Raw genomic sequence first — 17,817 nt, 5'->3', positions numbered from 1 at the left:
CTGTAGGGGGCAGGTTAACTCACCATCTGATGGAATGGCAGGCTATAACGTCAGATGCTTGGGCGTTGGAGACAGTTGCCCAAGGTTACTGCCTACCCTTTCTACACATCCCTCAGAGTCATCCACCGGGGAACATCTCCCGAAAAGTTCCAGATCCGCTCCTCTTGCAGGAAATTATGGACCTGCTAGAGAAAGGTGCCATAGAACCAGTACCTGTAGCGGACAGGAACAAGGGCTGGTACTCCCCCCTACTTTCTCATACCAAAGAAGGACGGAGGACTGAGACCCATCCTGGATTTAAGAGAATTGAACAAGTTCCTCAGGAAGGACAAGTTCAAGATGGTAACTCTCTCTCAGATCCTTCAGGCCCTCCAGCTCCAGGACTGGCTGGTATCTCTGGACCTTCAGGATGTTTATTTCCATGTGCCAATCCATCTGAAGCACAGGAAATACCTGAGGTTCGCAATTGGCAACTCTCATTATCAATTTCGAGTTCTGCCATTTGGGCTGACCTCCGCCCTGAGGATCTTCACCAAGCTGATGTCGGTAGTGGCGGCGAGTCTAAGGAGGGAAGGGATCCACGTCTATCCCTACCTGGACGATTGGCTGATTAGGGCCGTATCTTCGGAACAGGCCCGGACCCAGCTAGATTATGTCTGCCTCTTCCATCACAGACTGGGCTTCTCCCTCAATTTAAAGAAGTCACAGATGATACCATCTCAGAGATCCAGTTCATTGGAGCGGTCCTGGACACTTCCCAGGGAAAAGCCTCGCCACCAGAGGTGAGGGCTCAAGATATTCTACAGATGGTCACCAAGTTTCAAAATGCCCACCGTCTCCCAGCCTTAGACTTTTTGAGGTTGCTAGGCCTCATGGCATCCTGCATCTTCCTTGTGCCAGAGGCTCGCCTGAGAATGAGATCTCTTCAGTGGGCACTGAGAAGTCAGTGGTCACAATTCTCAAGGGAGAATGTCAGACCTCCTCCGGATTCCGGACAAGGTAGCCCACGACCTTCAGTGGTGGGCCTATTCAGAGAACATCTTGAAAGGAGAACTGTTTTGGCAACCATGGCCGGAGATAACAGTAGCCTCAGACGCCTCGCTCACAGGGTGGGGAGCCCATGCCAACGACTTGACCATCAGCGGTCGTTGGTCTCCATCGGAGTCCAGACTACATATCAACCTATTAGAGCTGAGAGCGATCAGACTAGCGCTGAAAGTTTTCCTGCCATCAGTACAGGGGAGAAATGTCCTGATAATGACGGACAACACGGTGGCCATGCACTACCTCAACAAAAGAGGAGGCGTAGGTTCACTACCACTGTGCAGAGAGGCAATGCAGCTCTGGTTTTGGGCAATTCGGGAAGGAATCTCTCTATCGGCAGTCCATCTAGCCAGAGAGAAGAATTTGACAGCGGACGCTCTGAGCAGGCAGAGCACAGTCTCCCACGAATGGGAGCTAGCTCAGGAAGTCCTTCAAGAGATCTTCGCCCTTTGGGGAACCCCTCAGGTGGATCTGTTCGCCACAAGCACCAACAGGAAGTGCGATCTGTTCTGTTCAAGGGAATTTCCCCCTGAGAGGAGCTCTGGGAGACGCGTTCGTAGTGGACTGGGAGTTTCCACTCCTCTATGCGTTTCCACCAGTCCCTGTTATTCCTCAAATGATCAGGAGGTTGAGAAGATTCCGGAAAACCATGATCCTAATTGCCCCGGACTGGGCCAGGAGAACGTGGTACCCAGACCTTCTAGATATGTCCATCTGTCCTCCAATCCGTCTTCCACTCAAAGAGAATCTTCTCTCGCAGAAGGGAGGTCAGGTTCTCCATCCAGACATCAGAACCCTCTACCTTCACGCTTGGCTTCTGAAAGGTTAAGGTACAAGGATTGGGATCTCCCTGATGACGTCATGGAGGTGTTGCTTTCGGCCAGAAGACCAGCAACAAAGTCTTTATACCGCTGCCATTGGAACAAGTTTTGCAGCTGGTGTAGGGAAGAGAATATCGACCCTTTTTCATGTGGTACACCAACAGTGCTATCGTTTCTACTCTACTTGGCAAACTCAGGCCTTCAAGTTGGCACTGTAAAAGGCTATCTCGCAGCGCTTTCAATCTTCAAGCGCACTGCGGAGGAACCATCGTATTTCAAAATTCCTCTAGTGGTACAATTTCTCAAGGGTCTGACTAATGTTTACCCTCCAACCTGGATATTCCAGGTTCCATTATGGGACTTAAATTTAGTCTTAAACTTCTTAATGGGCACTCCATTCGAGCCACTTCACTCTTGCGCATTAAGATTTCTCACACTTTAAACTGTCCTACTTGTAGCACTAACATCGGCTAGAAGGGTGAGTGAGCTTCAAGCTCTCTCCTGTAAACCCCCACATACAATCTTCCACAAGGACAAGGTTGTCCTCCAGGTGAAGCCTAATTTTCTCCCAAAATTAGTTTCTGAATTCCATATTACTCAGAAAATTACCTTGCCTTCATTCTACCCTCCTCCCCAACCGGGGAAAGAAGAGGAAAGGCTACACAGGCTGGACCCTAGGCGAGCTCTCAGCTTTTACATCAGCAGAATGGCTAGAATCAGGCAAGCAGACCAGCTGTTTGTAGGATACTCAGGTCACAAGTTGGGACTACCCATAACAAAACAAACCATCTCCAGGTGTATTATCTTGGCCATCCTGGAATGTTATAGACTAGCAGGGAAAGAGCCACCCCAAAACCTCAGGGCTCATTCAACCAGGGGTATCGCAGCTTCTTCGGCTCTCCAGAGAAGGGTACCGGTCCGGTACATATGTGCGGCTGCCACATGGTCGTCCGCACATACATTCACAAAATTTTACAACCTGGATTCCTCCACTGCTCAAGAGACCAGATTTGGCAAAGCCGTATTACACTCGGTCCATCCTTAAAGGGATATATAACACTATCACTTCCTCCTCCAATTACATACCACTCCTATGGGAGTCTATCAAAGATAAGGAATACGTCGGAGGACACAATCCCTTCGAAGAACTAGTTACTTTCTTACCTGGTAACGTTCTTTCGACGGGATGTTCCTCCGACGTATTCCTTATCGCCCCTCCCATCCATCCCCGCAGTGATAATTTCCCTTGTGGTTGCAGCTTTCGCTCCTTCAAGTTTACTAACCAATTCAGGCATGTCTTTCTTATACTACAAAATGGAACTGAGCAACGGATGCAGCGCATGTCTATTTATGGGCATGGTGATGTCGGCGCCGATACGGTGGCCGTCGAGGGACATCGACTTGGCGGATGTCGACGCGCAGCGCCCTCTACAGAGAAAAAATTTCTGAGGCCAGCAAGCTGGAAACGTATATCAAAGATAAGGAATACGACGGAGGACACAATCACTTCGAATGATAGGTTTACAAGTTTGGAGATGAAGGGGGCTAGGTCTCGCGCAGCATCTTTGATAATCTGTGCAGGGCAGCTGTCCCCTTTACAATTAGAGGGTTTAATGGATGCTATGATTTTTTGGATTTCAGATATAGTGACCGGTTTGAAAGTGAAGCCGGAAGTGTTCCTGGTCGGGGTGGGTGTGCTGGGTATGAGGGCGTTGCTGTTTGAGAGTTGTAGTCTTTTAGATTCAATTTTGTTTTGAAGACCAGTGATTTTGTTGGCTAGGGCACTTTGGATACTGGTACACCATGGCTTGTCCTTCTCGCAGGTACCAGGTAAGAAAGGAACTTGTTCTTCTCGACCAACTCGGTACCTAACAACCTGAAACAGTCATGGGTTCTCCCTCTCCTAAAAAAACAATCCCTCGACCCGGCCATTTCCACCAACTACAGGCCTATCACCACAGTCCCCTTCCTGCTAAAAATCCTCGACAGAGTTGCCTACCTGCAAATGCAAGATTACTTGGAGACCAACCAACTGCTAGGCCTGCGTCAATCTGGCTTTCGCCCTCAACATGGAACGGAGACTGCCCTTGTTGACCTCAAATGTCAGATTGATGACATCAAGGACTAAAACAAAGCAACCATCTTACTCCTCCTAGACCTCTCAGCAGCCTTTGACCTGGTTGACCACAAAATACTTTGCAACCATCTCTCTTCTGCTGCCCACTTTTCCCCCTCTGCTGTCACGTGGATACAATCCTTCCTAGCCAACAGAACCATAAGGGTTTTCTGATCTGTGGCCGCTGCTGACCCCATCCCCATCACCTGCGGTGTCCCACAAGGCTCCTGCGTCTCCCCCACCCTCTATAACATCTTTACAAAACCTCTCTTTGACAAACTGGACCATGTGGGTGTGACCTACACTAACTACGCAGATGACACCCAGATACTCCTCACCATCACTGGATTAACGAAATCTTCGCCATCATTCAGGCATGAATGGCCACACATGGCCTTTGCCTAAATGATGAGAAGACAGAGCTCCTCCTAGTCGGGTCCCCTAACAATTTACAGAAACTCAGCCCCAATTATTCCAACTTCATCATAGATGGCAACATCATTCCAGTTGTGAATAATGTGAAAACTCTAGGCTTCTACCTTGACGCCAACACTAACCTCTCCAAACAAGTTAATATGACCGCCACAGCCACTGCTTATACGGGCAAACTTATCAGGGCCTGTAGACCTTTTCTATCTACAAATGGCTGCCTCATTCTGGCGAGGGCCCTCATACAATCGAAGCTCGACTACTGCAATAGCCTCTACCTTGGCACCAACCAAGCTATAATCAAGAAACTTCAGATCCTCCAAAACAATGCTCTGAGAGCAGCATTAAACATTCCCAGGAGAGAGCACATATCCCACATAAGAATCTTGGCAAATGGTTATCCATCCAACAAAAAATCGACCTAAAAACACTCTGCCTCACCTATAAAGCCTTAAATCACCTAGCCCCCCAGTACCTCACCAACACACTTACTCTTAAGCCAAACACTAGAATCACCGGATCATCCAATACTCTTTGCCTCATTGTGCCCAGATTCTCTGCCAAAAGAGCGGGGGGCTCGAGCTTCTCTGTCCTCGCCCCTCAACTTTGGAACACCCTGCCTCTGAATATTAAATTGAACAAATCCTTCCAATTGTTCAGAAAACTTGTTATTAGCAGGCTTCTGGAGAAAGCAATCATCAGATAGAATAAGCTCAGTACTAACTGTATATATTGTACATATTGTATAACTGCTTTTTATACTGTAACTATGTAACCTGACTTCAAGCGCCCATTTACCCCTGGGTCTGGAGCGCTATACTAAATAAAATAAACAAAACAAAAAAACCCTTGTCTCCATGTGTTGTCACTACCGTGGGTGGCTCCCCTTTCTTTACCATAGACAATTTCACAGGTACCGTTATCAATTGTGCCACCCTATCCCCTTCATGAATGGGCCACATATTCTCTCCACTATTCATGAGGATTACCTTAATTTCACCTTGATGGTCTGCATCCACAATCCCTCCAAAATACCTGAATACCTCTCAAGGCAAAGCCAGATCTGGGGGCAATCAAACCCATGTGCTCAGGTGGAATTTGCACCCCAATCCCTGTTTCAATTACCGTAATGCCACTATGTTCAACTCGGATTTCCTCCCTTGCATGCAGATCCACCCCAGCAGACTCTGAGGTGGCTATGTAAGGAGCCAATGCCTGTGGGGAAATTTCCCAATACAAAAGGGTTTCCATAGCTCAGTTAGGCTTACATTGCAAGGCTGGCATTAACATGCACATCAATGGACTCTTACTGTTCGCAATGGGACGGTTGTTCAAAATCTGAGTTGCCTCCAGCACACGCTCTCGTCACCCCTTCAGGGTACCACCACCAGTTTTGCGCAGCTGTTCTTTCAACAATCCATTCTCTCAATTAACCCCAAAGCCTCAGGGTGATATGGGTCATGAAAGATCCATTGAATACTTTTTTCCTAACAGTAGTCCAAAACCAACTTCCCCTTGAAGTGGGACCCGGTTTCACTTCGTATCTGTAAGGGAACTCCATAATACACAGCCACTTGATCCATTTAATCTTGTTCAATTGTGTGGCCCTTTTTTATGGCAACACCATCGGGTTGCCAGAATACGTGTCCACAATGGTGCACACATATTAACATCCTCGACTAATGGGTAATGGACCGATATAATCGATATGCCAAATCTGTCCTGGTTATTTTCCCTGTTTCAACGTACCGTGAATTATATGTGGAATAGATCTTTGTTTCTGATGATGACACACAGAACATTGTAAAATTACTGTTTTCACAATTTCTAATGGAAGGCTCATTTCCCTGTCTTGTGCCCACCTGATAGTAGCTTTTTCTCTGAGATGCCCACTTCTCTGGTGGGCCCATTTAGCAATCCCCTCCAAATCATCTTCCGCAGTGCTTGTGTCCATGACTGAAATCTTGGCATGTTCGTCTGCAACAGAATGTAACCATTGTTCTAATGAATCTGTTGCACAAGGTGTGTCAACATGATACACAGTTGCAGCAGTGTGCATTAGCATTCCAGCAATATCTTGCCACAGTTCCTATCCCCATACATCTTTGGCAGGAATCTTCCATCAATTATTTTGCCAGGCAGGCAGCCACACAACCAACCCATTTGCAACGGACCATGAGTCTGTAGAAATCTGACAACACCCAGGCGTTTCTTGTTTCAAAGCCTGATGCACAGCATACATTGCGAATTGGCTACTCTTAACTTTTCCAGCGGTGGTTAACACATTTTTCAAATTAGGATTATATGTGACGGCTTTCCAGTGTCGCTCACTTCCCACATATTTAGGTGAACCATCAGTAAACCAAGCATGTTCAACTTGTTAATTCTCCATAGGGGATTCCCCATCTAACTGGGGATTCGCAGCTTTTCCTCCTCTCCTTTGGTTCCAGATCTGCTAGCGGAACGCCTGCCACTTGCTCGTGTAATTTCACCACTCCACCCTTTCCTGTTTTAGCACAATCTGAATGTACCATTTCCATTTGATGATACTGGCCTCCTGTGCATGCCCTATTCGATGTGTTTTAGGAGAGCTCAGTACCCACTGCATGATTGGTATTTCCGGTCGCATCAATACATCATGACCCACTGTCATTTCTTCTGTATCCACGAGTTCCCAATAGCAAGCTAATAATTGTTTCTCAAAGGGAGCGTCAGGAATCGGCATGTCCGCACCCCAATATCCTGCACATCCCACGTTATGCGTTCTCAAGAGAAAGGGAGAACACGGGTGTCAATCTGGCGAAGACCACAAACTACGTTACACACACTTTGGCGGTTGTCATGGAAATGCTGGAAGCCCTGCCTCGTACGAAACAGCCTGGGAAGGAGGCGCTTGACACCAACTCACGTGACGAGTGTCCCAGGATGCATAACACGTAAAAGAATGCTCCATTCCCAGTCCGGTGCTTCTAATTGAAGTTGCTAGGTCACGTCACTTTGATCTAACGTTCTATTTATGTCCTCTTGATTCTGGTCCTTGTTTCAAGGTTTTGTTCTTGTCCACTCCTGTTACCACAAAAGTACTAACCCAGCTGACCCAGCCTGTTTAACGGCGTGCTTCCGGATTTCATCTTCTGTCACTGTTTACCGCCCGCCTCCCTGTTTGACTTGGCCTGCTTACCGGATATTCCACGGATAGCGATTTTATCACGGGTTGCCGCCCCCCTCCCTGTTTTACTCGGCCTGCTTATCGGATTGTCCACGAACAGAGATTCTGCCCTTGTTTATCGCCCGCATCCTAACTGACAAAGCTTGCTTAAAGGACTGCCTTCTTGATCAGAACTAACCTTGTTTTTGCCCACCCTCACTGTTTCGTTCTGTGGTGTCACAGGGTTTACTCGTCGTAAAACAATCTGCTTATCTCCTGAGTGACTCTCCTTCCACGCCAACGGATCCTCCAGCTCCACGCAGCTGCAACGTTCACCAAACAACTGTCTACAGACTTCATTGCATTCCATCAAGGAAAACTGATACCTGGACTAGAGACATTCTTACGGTATCTGGATCAGGCGTCCTCATGCTGTCGGGGTAGGTTCCCTGTTGGACCTAAGGACACTATTCAAGACCTTTCTAGGTGTCCTTGTGCTGTCGGGATAGTTCTTTGCTGCCTCAGATCACAAAACTCCATCCCAGACTTCAATACTCATTTCATCCTGTAAGCTCAGATCTGTTGGAATTGTTTTGCTCTGCTCAGGTTTGTCCTTTAACATAATTTAGTGTACCTCGTATTTTAGGTCCAAACCTTGTATGAGAAGAGTTTTCCAGGGACACCTTTTGCCAACCTTCCCTGCACTGTAAACATCTTCCACCTGCTCGAGGTTGGTTCAGTCTGCCTTATCTATTGTTGTCGACTGTATTCATCTGTGTACTAAGTATTTCCTTTTCCTTCTACAGCCACCGTGTCGGGGCTACGTGTGTTTCATCTTTCAACTAATAGATCCCTCTGCTTGTTTCACATACAAAGTAGAGGGTTACATTGGTAGCAAGAATTTGTCAGCAACGATTACAGTTGTTAGACAATTTTCCCTCTGTGCAGCTGGGCAACGTCCTGGGTAAGCCTAACAGGGAGTATATCTGTCACCAGCATAGGGCAACCTCTGACTCCAAAATCCTAAAAGCACCTGCTTCCTGTCCTGCTTTTGCCATAAATTCCAGTTCACAAAAGTATCCTGTACAGATGTATTTAGCTCCACCTACCCGTCCCTCTACCGCCATAGATCAAGCACTTTCTGTATGGTGTCTTTAGCTAGTTGGAAAGCCTATCTTGCTCCTCACCCCATTAAAAATTGAATTTCTTGCGTATCTCTCTATAGAGGGGTGCTAAAATCTGCCCCAAATATGGTATATGTTGTCTCCAGAATCCAAACAACCTGATAAATTGTTGTGCTTGTTTCTTAGTCCTCGGAGTAGAAAACTCAGGATCTTTTTCTTAGCTTTTGTCACCGTTTCGTGATGTCCATTATGCCGCTGGATTCCCAGGAAAATCACTGTTTCTGCCGGACCTTGAGTTTTGGTTTAATTAATCTCCCACCCTTCCTTCCATAGTCCTTCCATGATAAGATCTAGGTGCACTCGCATGCTGTGCTCATCTTTTCCCCTGTATCAAAATATCATCAATATAATGCAGAATTTGCACATCTGGTTTACACAGAATTGTATCCAAATGCTCTGCCACCAGACAATGATAGATTCTCAGGCTATGCATGTATCCCATTGGCAGGAGTTGGAATGTATACTGCCTCCCATTCCAGGAAAATGCAAATTGCTCCTGACATTCTTCAACAATCAGTACAGTGAAGAAGGCATTAGCCAAGTCTAACAATGCATACTAAGTTCCCTCATATTTGTGTACATCTTTGATCAAAGTCACTACATCAGGGACTGCGGGTATTTACGGAGGAGTGTATTTATTCAACTCGCGATAATCTACAGTCATCCAGTAACTTCCGTCTGTTTTTTTAACAGGCCAGACCAGATTGTTCCAAGGCGTGGTTACGGGGCTCAACGGGAATTCAATATTATTTCATGGATACTCCTTTTTTTTGTGGCTAATCGAACCTGCACCGGGGGCATCTTCAACTTTTTGACAATCACAAGGGTACACGTTAAAGCACTCACCCCATACTGATAAAGTTTCCCTTCCAATCCAAGGGTTAACCTCTCTAAAATGTCAAATCCGATAATATACTCAGGGATAGGAACCACCAACACCCGACAGGTGTCCCTTTTCAAACTTCCGTTGTTCATATCAATTTAAGTTTGAACCGCAGGGGTCTCTTTTTTCCCCCTAGGCCTGTAATCGTATAAAAAATGGCCCTTAAATCTCGAAGGATTCCCATGCATCAATGAGGCCTCTGCCCCGGTATCAATTAAGGCACGGACCTCCTGTATGTTTCCTGATTGCCAAAATAATTTCACCTTAACATGAGGCCCCCTGTCTACCTTAATGTGGCCAGTTATTACCGGAGTTTGACCACCATCCTTTCCGTACTTTGAGTGCATGTGTTTAGACTCCCATTTCCACCATCGCACTCACAATTTTCCTGAAATCCGCATAAGTTGGCTGGGGTGGTGGAGACATACCCAGGGACTCATCATCCCCCTCCTGTGCGGGGGGCTGCGGTAGGAACCTCACCCCCCTTGGGCTTATGTACCTCCTGTCCCTTCACTTGTTTATAAAGCTCTTTCCTATCTAGTCCTCGCTTTTTATACAATTGATACATTTCCTGTGTCTCAATCCCATCAATGTCTTCCCGCGGCACTCCATCTTTTAGCAGTGCCAAAAACATATAGTTTCTAGAGACGCGAGAGATGCGAGAATCTCGTCTGTCAAACCTCTTCCCGGGGGTGCGTCTTAACTCCACCCCTCCCTTTCTCGGTCGTTCCTCTGCCTTCTCCCATTCTCCTAAAGCTGCCAATTGCCTAATGGCATCCACCACCGCATCATTCATTCGACCAGTCATCCCCACTAACAAGGTCATCATGACATTATTATATGCCGGCGGGGCTGTTTGAATGATGGTATTTTTGGGTGAAACAGATAATGCTACAATTCCCATATGTTCAGGAGTATCTAGATGAATTGCTTCTTTCATGGCATGTTTCCTCACTCTTTGTATGGCCTCTCTCTATGTATACCATTTCTTCTCCAGCATGGGGTCTGGCATGGATTCACATGCTCATGAATATTCCCAGTCGTCAGGCTGGGAATCCTCGGTAAAGAAAAATCAGTATCAGTTTCGTTTCTGATCTGTCTTTCGTAGTAGTAACCAATCACTGATCTCTGCGTCATACTGACCACAGCCAATGACTGCCATCTCCCTAAGCCCCGCCTCTGGCAGCCATCTTCCGATTTGGTAGCACGTGAAGTGGCAGTATGACCGAGTGAAGAGCCGCAGAGGGGTACGCGGGAGGGTTCGCATGTGAATCCATGCCAGACCCATGCTGGAGAACAACAGTTACAGGTAAGTAACTTGTTCCTTCTCCAGCATGGGGTCTGGCATGGATTCACATGCTCATGAATATAAGAATACATAGCAGTACACACATGCACAACCACGGGAGGTGGCAAAAGGCTCAACATTAAGCAATACAACGACTCAACATTAAGCATCTCTTGCCTCCTCACCAGGCTCACCTTAAGCGAACAGGTTGCGCAGCACTGCTTGGCCGAACCTGGACTCCTCCCTGGAATCCCGATCGACGCAGTAGAATCTCGTGAAGGTGTGTGTCGACCTCCACGTAACAGCCCTGCAGATGTCCAGCAGGGGCGCACCAGATAGGAACGCCGTAGTAGCAGCGATCGCTCTGGTAGAATGGGCTCTCGGACGGCCTGGCAGCGGTCGGTTAGCCAACCGGTGGCAGTGCATGATGCAGCCGGAGAGCCATGTGGAAATAGAAGACTTCGAGAGAGCCTTCCCTTGATTCACAGGCCAAAGTTCACAAACAGATGTGATGTCCTCCGAAAACTCTTCGTGCGGTCCACGTAGAACTTCAGCGCTCTAGACACATCCAGCGAGTGCAAAGTCCTCTTGGCCGGCGACGAAGGAGACGGGAAGAAAACATGTAACACCAGGGGCTCGTTAAGATGGAAGTCCGACGGCACCTTGGGCATAAAGGAGGGGTGCGTCCTAAGCACCACCCTCGAGGCATGGAAAGTCAAGTACGGTGCTTTGCAAGATAGGGCCTGGATCTCTCCCACTCGTCGTGCGGAGGTAATGGCCACCAGGATTGCAGTCTTCCACGACACAAACTTCATTGGTGCGGAGTGCATCGGCTCGAATGGGGGCCCCATGAGCCTGGTCAGCACCACGTTAAGTTCCCACGCCGGGGCCGGGGCCTTCACCGGCGGGAACGACCGGAACAGTCCTTTCATAAACTCTTTTACCAGTCGATGGGACCACAGGGACGTGGTTCTGGTATATCTGGAGATCGCCGCCAGATGAATCTTAATGGAGGCATGGGCTAGCCCAGCCTTTGCCAGCGATAGCAGGTACAGCAGCACTTGAGGGGCCGAAATCCGTAGGGGGTTGATCTTCTGTGCTCGGCACCAGATAGAGAACCTCTTCCACTTGTGACCGTAGCATTTGAGAGTCGAGGACGCCCTGGCCTTTGCAAGAACCTCTCAGCAGTCGGCCGGTATATCGTACCCTTCAAACTCTAGCGCTGCAGGAGCCAAGCCTGCAGGTTCAGAGACGCCGGGTTGTGGTGGAAGATGGCGCCTCCTTCTCTGGAGAGAAGATCCGCGTCCACCGACAGCTTGATGGATTGGGACGTTGACAAGTCCAGAAGGTCCGGGAACCAGATCTGCCTCGGCCACGCCGGTGCGACGAGGATCATCCTGCACCGGGTCCTCTTGAGCTGGTTGATGAGTCGAAGCAGCAACAGCAACGGAGGGAACGCATACAGGTATAGGCCGTCCCAGGGGAACGAGAACGCATTGCCCATGCTTCTCGGCTGGGGAAACCTGCTGGTGAACCTCTGGCACTTCGAGTTCGTCGCTGTTGCGAACAAGTCGATTTGGGGTTTGCCCCATCGTCGGAAGAGTTGATCCACCTGATCCTGGCGCAGCTCCCACTCGTGACACGCGCGCAGCTCCCTGCTGAGCGAGTCGGCGATGGTGTTTCTTTCTCCTGCCAGGTGGAAGGGAACCAGGAACATCCCCTGGGCGACCGCCCAGTGCCACAGATCCTGTGCCTCCTTGGATAGGGCTGGGGATCTGGAGGATGCATACTTCCACGTTCCCATCCTCAGTTGGCAATCCTAGTGTCCCCGGAACTAAATAACTTCTATGAGGAGAACACGCAATTCATGAATCACCTGTTTCAAATAGATGTGTGCATTACCGAAATAGTTACGGCCTCTCTAGCTCTTCTTTTGAATACACAGGATAAAATAAAAGGTTACCTATGAATGCTCATGTATACAACCATAGTATTAAACTGTTGAAATGTAGCAGGAATAAAGAATTGAGAGCATTGAATCATGCTCAAATTACTAATTTACAGTATTCCTACTTTTAAAAAACCAATACTTCAATCTTATAAGAATAAAATTAAAGCTCAGCAGATATTGAGGCACAATAAAGATAATTGTGAACTCATCAAATCTATTTGCAATCGTGATACGAGAGCAATATGGGTGGCGATCAGGTACTCAAATTCGAAGGGTTAATTAAGTCTGGCGAATAATATCTCTACTGACGTCTGGGAGAATTATATAGCTAAGAAGTATCAACTACCTTAACGTTTCTTTTGCATGAACTTTCCGTTGACACTAGGATCTGACACTCAATATACTAACTGGTCAACACTAGATATCGAATGGGCCATCAGTAAGTTGATGCATTCAAAAGCTCTGGGCTCCGATGTCATACCACCTTGCGTATACAAGGCAGATCCAGCCTTGTGGGCAAGTATGCTCAAAATTTAATTTTATTTGATTTTATTAGCCGGCAACATCCCTGAGGAGTGGGGGACTTTGATTATAGTACCCATATATAAAAAGGGAGAACCCCCCCCATCCGGACAATTATCGTCCCATCTCCCTAATCAATGCTGCTGCAAAGATTTTTGCTATTTTGTTACTCCATGAACTGGAAAAATACTTGAGTTTACATTGTATCCTGTTCAAATCGCAAACCGGATTTAAGAGCGGGATGAGTACAGTATTGAATGCAACTATTATGTCCCATATACTAGAAGGCACTAAAAAGAAAGGAGCTTTCCCTTTGTACATAGCTTGCATCGACATGACTGCGGCATCCAACACGGTTATTAGGAATGTGCTTTGGGACAAAATGAGCAAACAAGGCATCCCCCAGATACTGACTTATTGGATTGCAATGCTACATAGTCACACAGCTTATAAGGTAAGGATAACTAGTGAAGGAGTTTACACCGAGGCTGTGAGGACATATCTAGGGCTCAAACAGGGTTGCAACCTAGCAGATATGCTTTTATAACCTTTACCTGTGTGATCTCGATCAACAATGGGAAAATGAAGGGATTTATGCGGTCAGGGTTGGCTGTCTAGGTTTGCATTGGCTAGCCTTCGCTGATGATATTCTTTTGCTTGACCCTACACCATCTGGGTTACAAGCGAAATTTCACTGGTTTGAGACATTTGCTAGATCCCACAATCTCAGTCCCAATGCCACTGAAACATTCATGCTGGTATTTAATGCTGGGAAAAAACTAAAACATTACAAATGGAAAATCGATGAAGCATGCATTGCAGAATCTTCTGAGATCACTTATGTGCACTTTATGAGCAATGTCCCCTCTATTAAACTCTGGAATGAGCAATTGCATCTGAAGGCCAGGCCGTTGCAATCGCAGATGAAGGTTATCTTTGCCAAGCTTTGCAAATTCTCATTAATACCGTTGCAGGACTTTTTACTACTAAAAGTAGAAGCTGTACTTCTCTATACACTCGATTTGTGTCTTTTGGACCTTAATAACCATCTGGCTATTATACAAGGGTCTTTACTAAAGAATGCATTACATCTTGCACTCTCAGTTCCTAACTGCGTAATCCGCCATGAGTTCAGGCTAATATCGCTATTTTGTAGAGCGGATTGGCGTGCCCTAGCTAATTACTCAAAATTCTTGGACCCCGCCAAGAATTCTTTGTACTAAGGGCTACAAGCATCCATTCAGACTAAAGGCGTAAATTCTTTTACGCAATTTCAAAAGAGAATGCAGTGTATTCTTGATGATCTTAAGGTCACGAGCACTGACCTATGTAGAAGACCAGCATATGTTAAACACAAACTTTTTGAGAGAGATTGGAGGTGCACTTTGGAGAGGCTTAAAAACTATAGTACGTATCACGAATACGTGAAGTTCCCACCGAAAAGGATGCCTCATTGTACCTATATTAGCCTTTTCCCTTGTATGCGCACAAGAGCTTACTATGCGCGATTTAAACTCAATCGATTCCATACCCGAGAGCGCTGTGGGCATTGGGGTAATCAGAGAACCTATGAGCCTCAAGTGAATTGTCCATTTCAGCAATGTGATGGTCCCTTACAAACACTGAAGCACTTAGTGTTGGAGTGCCCACAATTCATGGTTGTGCGAACTAACTTATTGTTGAAATTTGTTGAAATTCACTTTGACGGTTCATTGGAAATTCTATGGATCAGGATGGTGGAGGGAGCTCACAATCTTCTCATCTTTGCTCTGGTTCAACTTTTCAAAACCATCGAAATTGAGTTCATGGGGAACATGTGATTCTAGGGGTTCAGATAGAGCGGATATGCTGATGTACAAGTGATGAGAATTTCCACGTACATGGGGCAATGACTTAGTGGCAAGTATTACTTGTTCAAGCATGAAATCAGGAGAATCAACTGAAAAGTAGCTTCTGCTGTTCTCTCAGAATTGTTTTTCCCATTATCACACTTTTATATTTGACTATGGGATTCGTATTGTGACACTGTGGTCATCGTTCACTAATACCAAATATACAGTTGTTTGCTACGGCTGGTATGATCTTCTAGAAGTATATGCATGGTTATATCTAGCCCTTTAAGTGATGAACATCAACTAAAAGCTCACTCTATGTGGGTAAAACAAGAACTTTGCTACATGTCGCATGTGATCTGAATTGTAATAATGCTCCGAAAATGTGTTCAAATGTTTAAATGACTCAGGATCGAATATGTCGATGACGACCTATTCATGAATTGCTATTAACTCAAGAATAAGATATGAACTGCCTATGTTATCATAGACGAAATGTATATTTTTGTATGTGCTAAAGTGATGCACAATCTTATTGTACACACATTTTTAAAATAGTGATTTTTACATATGTAAACTAAACTGTTTTAAACTGTAAAGGTTTTTTTAACCATAAACAATAAAAACATTTTTTTTTAAATAGTCAATTGAATCATTCCTGGCAGGGGAGTATACCAGGAAACAATTCTTAGAACAGTTTATTGAAAGAGACATATTGCCATCATTTCATTTGTGAAGAAGTTGTGAAAACCCCTCCTGGATTCAAGGATTATTTGTTGAATTTTCATAATTGTTTTCTATACGCTTTTTTACTTAGTAAAATTCTGAAAATGTACCTTGCACCTTTGATTGTTTAAGTGCAAGGGTTAGGCATAGTTTAGACAAAAGGACCGTTTACATAATTTTGACGACAAGACACAGACTGATCTTTAGTTTTAGTTTCCTAGATGGGGAAACTTCCTTGAGGTTAGGGACAGATAGGCCTTTATCCAATCCTTTTAAGTTAATAAAATGTCTGATGTTGAAAACATTACAACTTGTGTCTGCCTCTCATTTCTTACCCCTCACAATTGTTTGTGCTGTTTTCTAGAACTTGATGAGACTATTTTGTCTGCAGACCCAAAAGCGAGCAAAAGAGAAGGAGCCTATTCTATTAACAGACCGACCTCTTCCTTCCTCATACCCTGACAGAGACACAACCATCCTGACATGTTGCTTATTGTGTTCTATTGCAATCCTCATACAGTTAACATTAGTTTGTAAATAAGTCTTAAAATCACGTCAACCATTGATGCGTGCTATCACTGTATGTCTTTCAATATTGCTGCTAAACTTTCTAAGGTTTATGACCAGTGAAAGTATTTTAAATCTGACTGCGGAAGGTACTGGTAATTAAAACAAGTGGTTACCTTTTAGTAGAAGTCTGCAAGCCAAGAACGGTTGCTAAAGAATAATTATCCTGTGCCAGCTGTTCTTCATCAGTAGCTTTCCCACAATTGTTTTTGTTTGACTTTGTACATACCGAAGATGTTACACTGACCGTGTACAGGTTTCCTTTAAGTCATTGTTAATTGTATTTCACTTCACAGTTTTCTTGCATGAAGCTGCCAGAGCATCTGCGACAGTTAACTGTCTGGAAGAAGGTGCGCAAAGAGAAAGCATCAGAGGAGTTCCAGATGAGCTCTGAGGGTCTGTTGATCAGACTGGACAATTCTAGACTACAGAAAACATCCACTCACAGCAAGAGCCAAGATGGCTTTGCAGTTTCTCTGGAAGACCGCCAAATAGAAAGTGTACACGGTGAAAGCCCTTCCTTTAATACAAATGCAACTGCTAATAAATATGACAGATTGTTTAAGAAAAGGCAGCCAGAAGAAGAGTGCCTCCCTGAATGGGAAGAGAAGGAAGAAAAAGTGGATGGTCTATTATTAAAGGGGAGCACAGAGGTCAATTTCTCTTTACAAAAAGAGCTGGAAAACATGATGTTGCATGAGTCTCACGTGCAACCAAACATAAGCGACTACTTCTCTTCCGAGGCCAGCATCCATTTTAAGGGCCCATTTCAGGCATTGAAAAGGCCGCCATCACCACCTCTGTCTCCATGCCCATCCTTAGAGATGTACACGGATAACTGTGGATAAAGAAACAAGACTACTAAATCACAACAAACGGAAAAACATGTTTCATTCTTCATAGAAAATAAATGTACAATGAGCATATTTTGACTTGCCTCCGCAGTATGTGTTAAACTATTTATTTCGTTTTGAGGCATTCATTTATTACACATCGTGTAAAGTATGAGTTCACCACTCACTGCCTGCTCTTCTTGGCCACCAGAGTATGTACCTCACTTCATTCAACATCACTATACATAAGTTGGTGAATTTGTATTGGATTTTGCAGACTTGGGCCATAGGGGGACTTGTCCAATGTTTGTTAGGTTTCTTTCTCCTTGTGGCTCGAATTTCATATATAATTTTACTGGACCCCTGCAATGTTTCTGTTCATCCAGAGAGCTTTTGCTTCCAAAGTATTTTTTTTAAAAACATGGGCATGGATTCCTCATTTCCCATGTTTATTCTGATTTGCATCTGTTTTT

At 45.5% G+C, this 17,817-nt stretch overlaps 1 protein-coding gene across 3 annotated transcripts in view; it reads left to right on the top strand.

Annotated features, from left to right (window-relative positions):
• The window catches only part of EXD1 (exonuclease 3'-5' domain containing 1), a 1,277,614-nt gene extending 1,260,160 nt beyond the window's left edge, over positions 1 to 17,454 (top strand). For all 3 annotated transcript variants that reach the window (XM_069638368.1, XM_069638367.1, XM_069638369.1), the window contains exon 12: positions 16,808 to 17,454. In XM_069638368.1, the coding sequence (XP_069494469.1) occupies positions 16,808 to 17,359 (552 nt within the window). In that variant the 3' untranslated portion in view covers positions 17,360 to 17,454. The remainder of the gene's footprint in view (positions 1 to 16,807) is intronic.
• The last annotated feature ends 363 nt before the right edge of the window (positions 17,455 to 17,817 follow it).

Source organism: Ambystoma mexicanum, chromosome 14, assembly GCF_040938575.1.
Source record: "Ambystoma mexicanum isolate Mex_15411 chromosome 14, UKY_AmexF1_1, whole genome shotgun sequence".
NCBI classification, from domain to species: domain Eukaryota; kingdom Metazoa; phylum Chordata; class Amphibia; order Caudata; family Ambystomatidae; genus Ambystoma; species Ambystoma mexicanum.
This window is presented reverse-complemented; position numbering and strand designations above follow the sequence as displayed.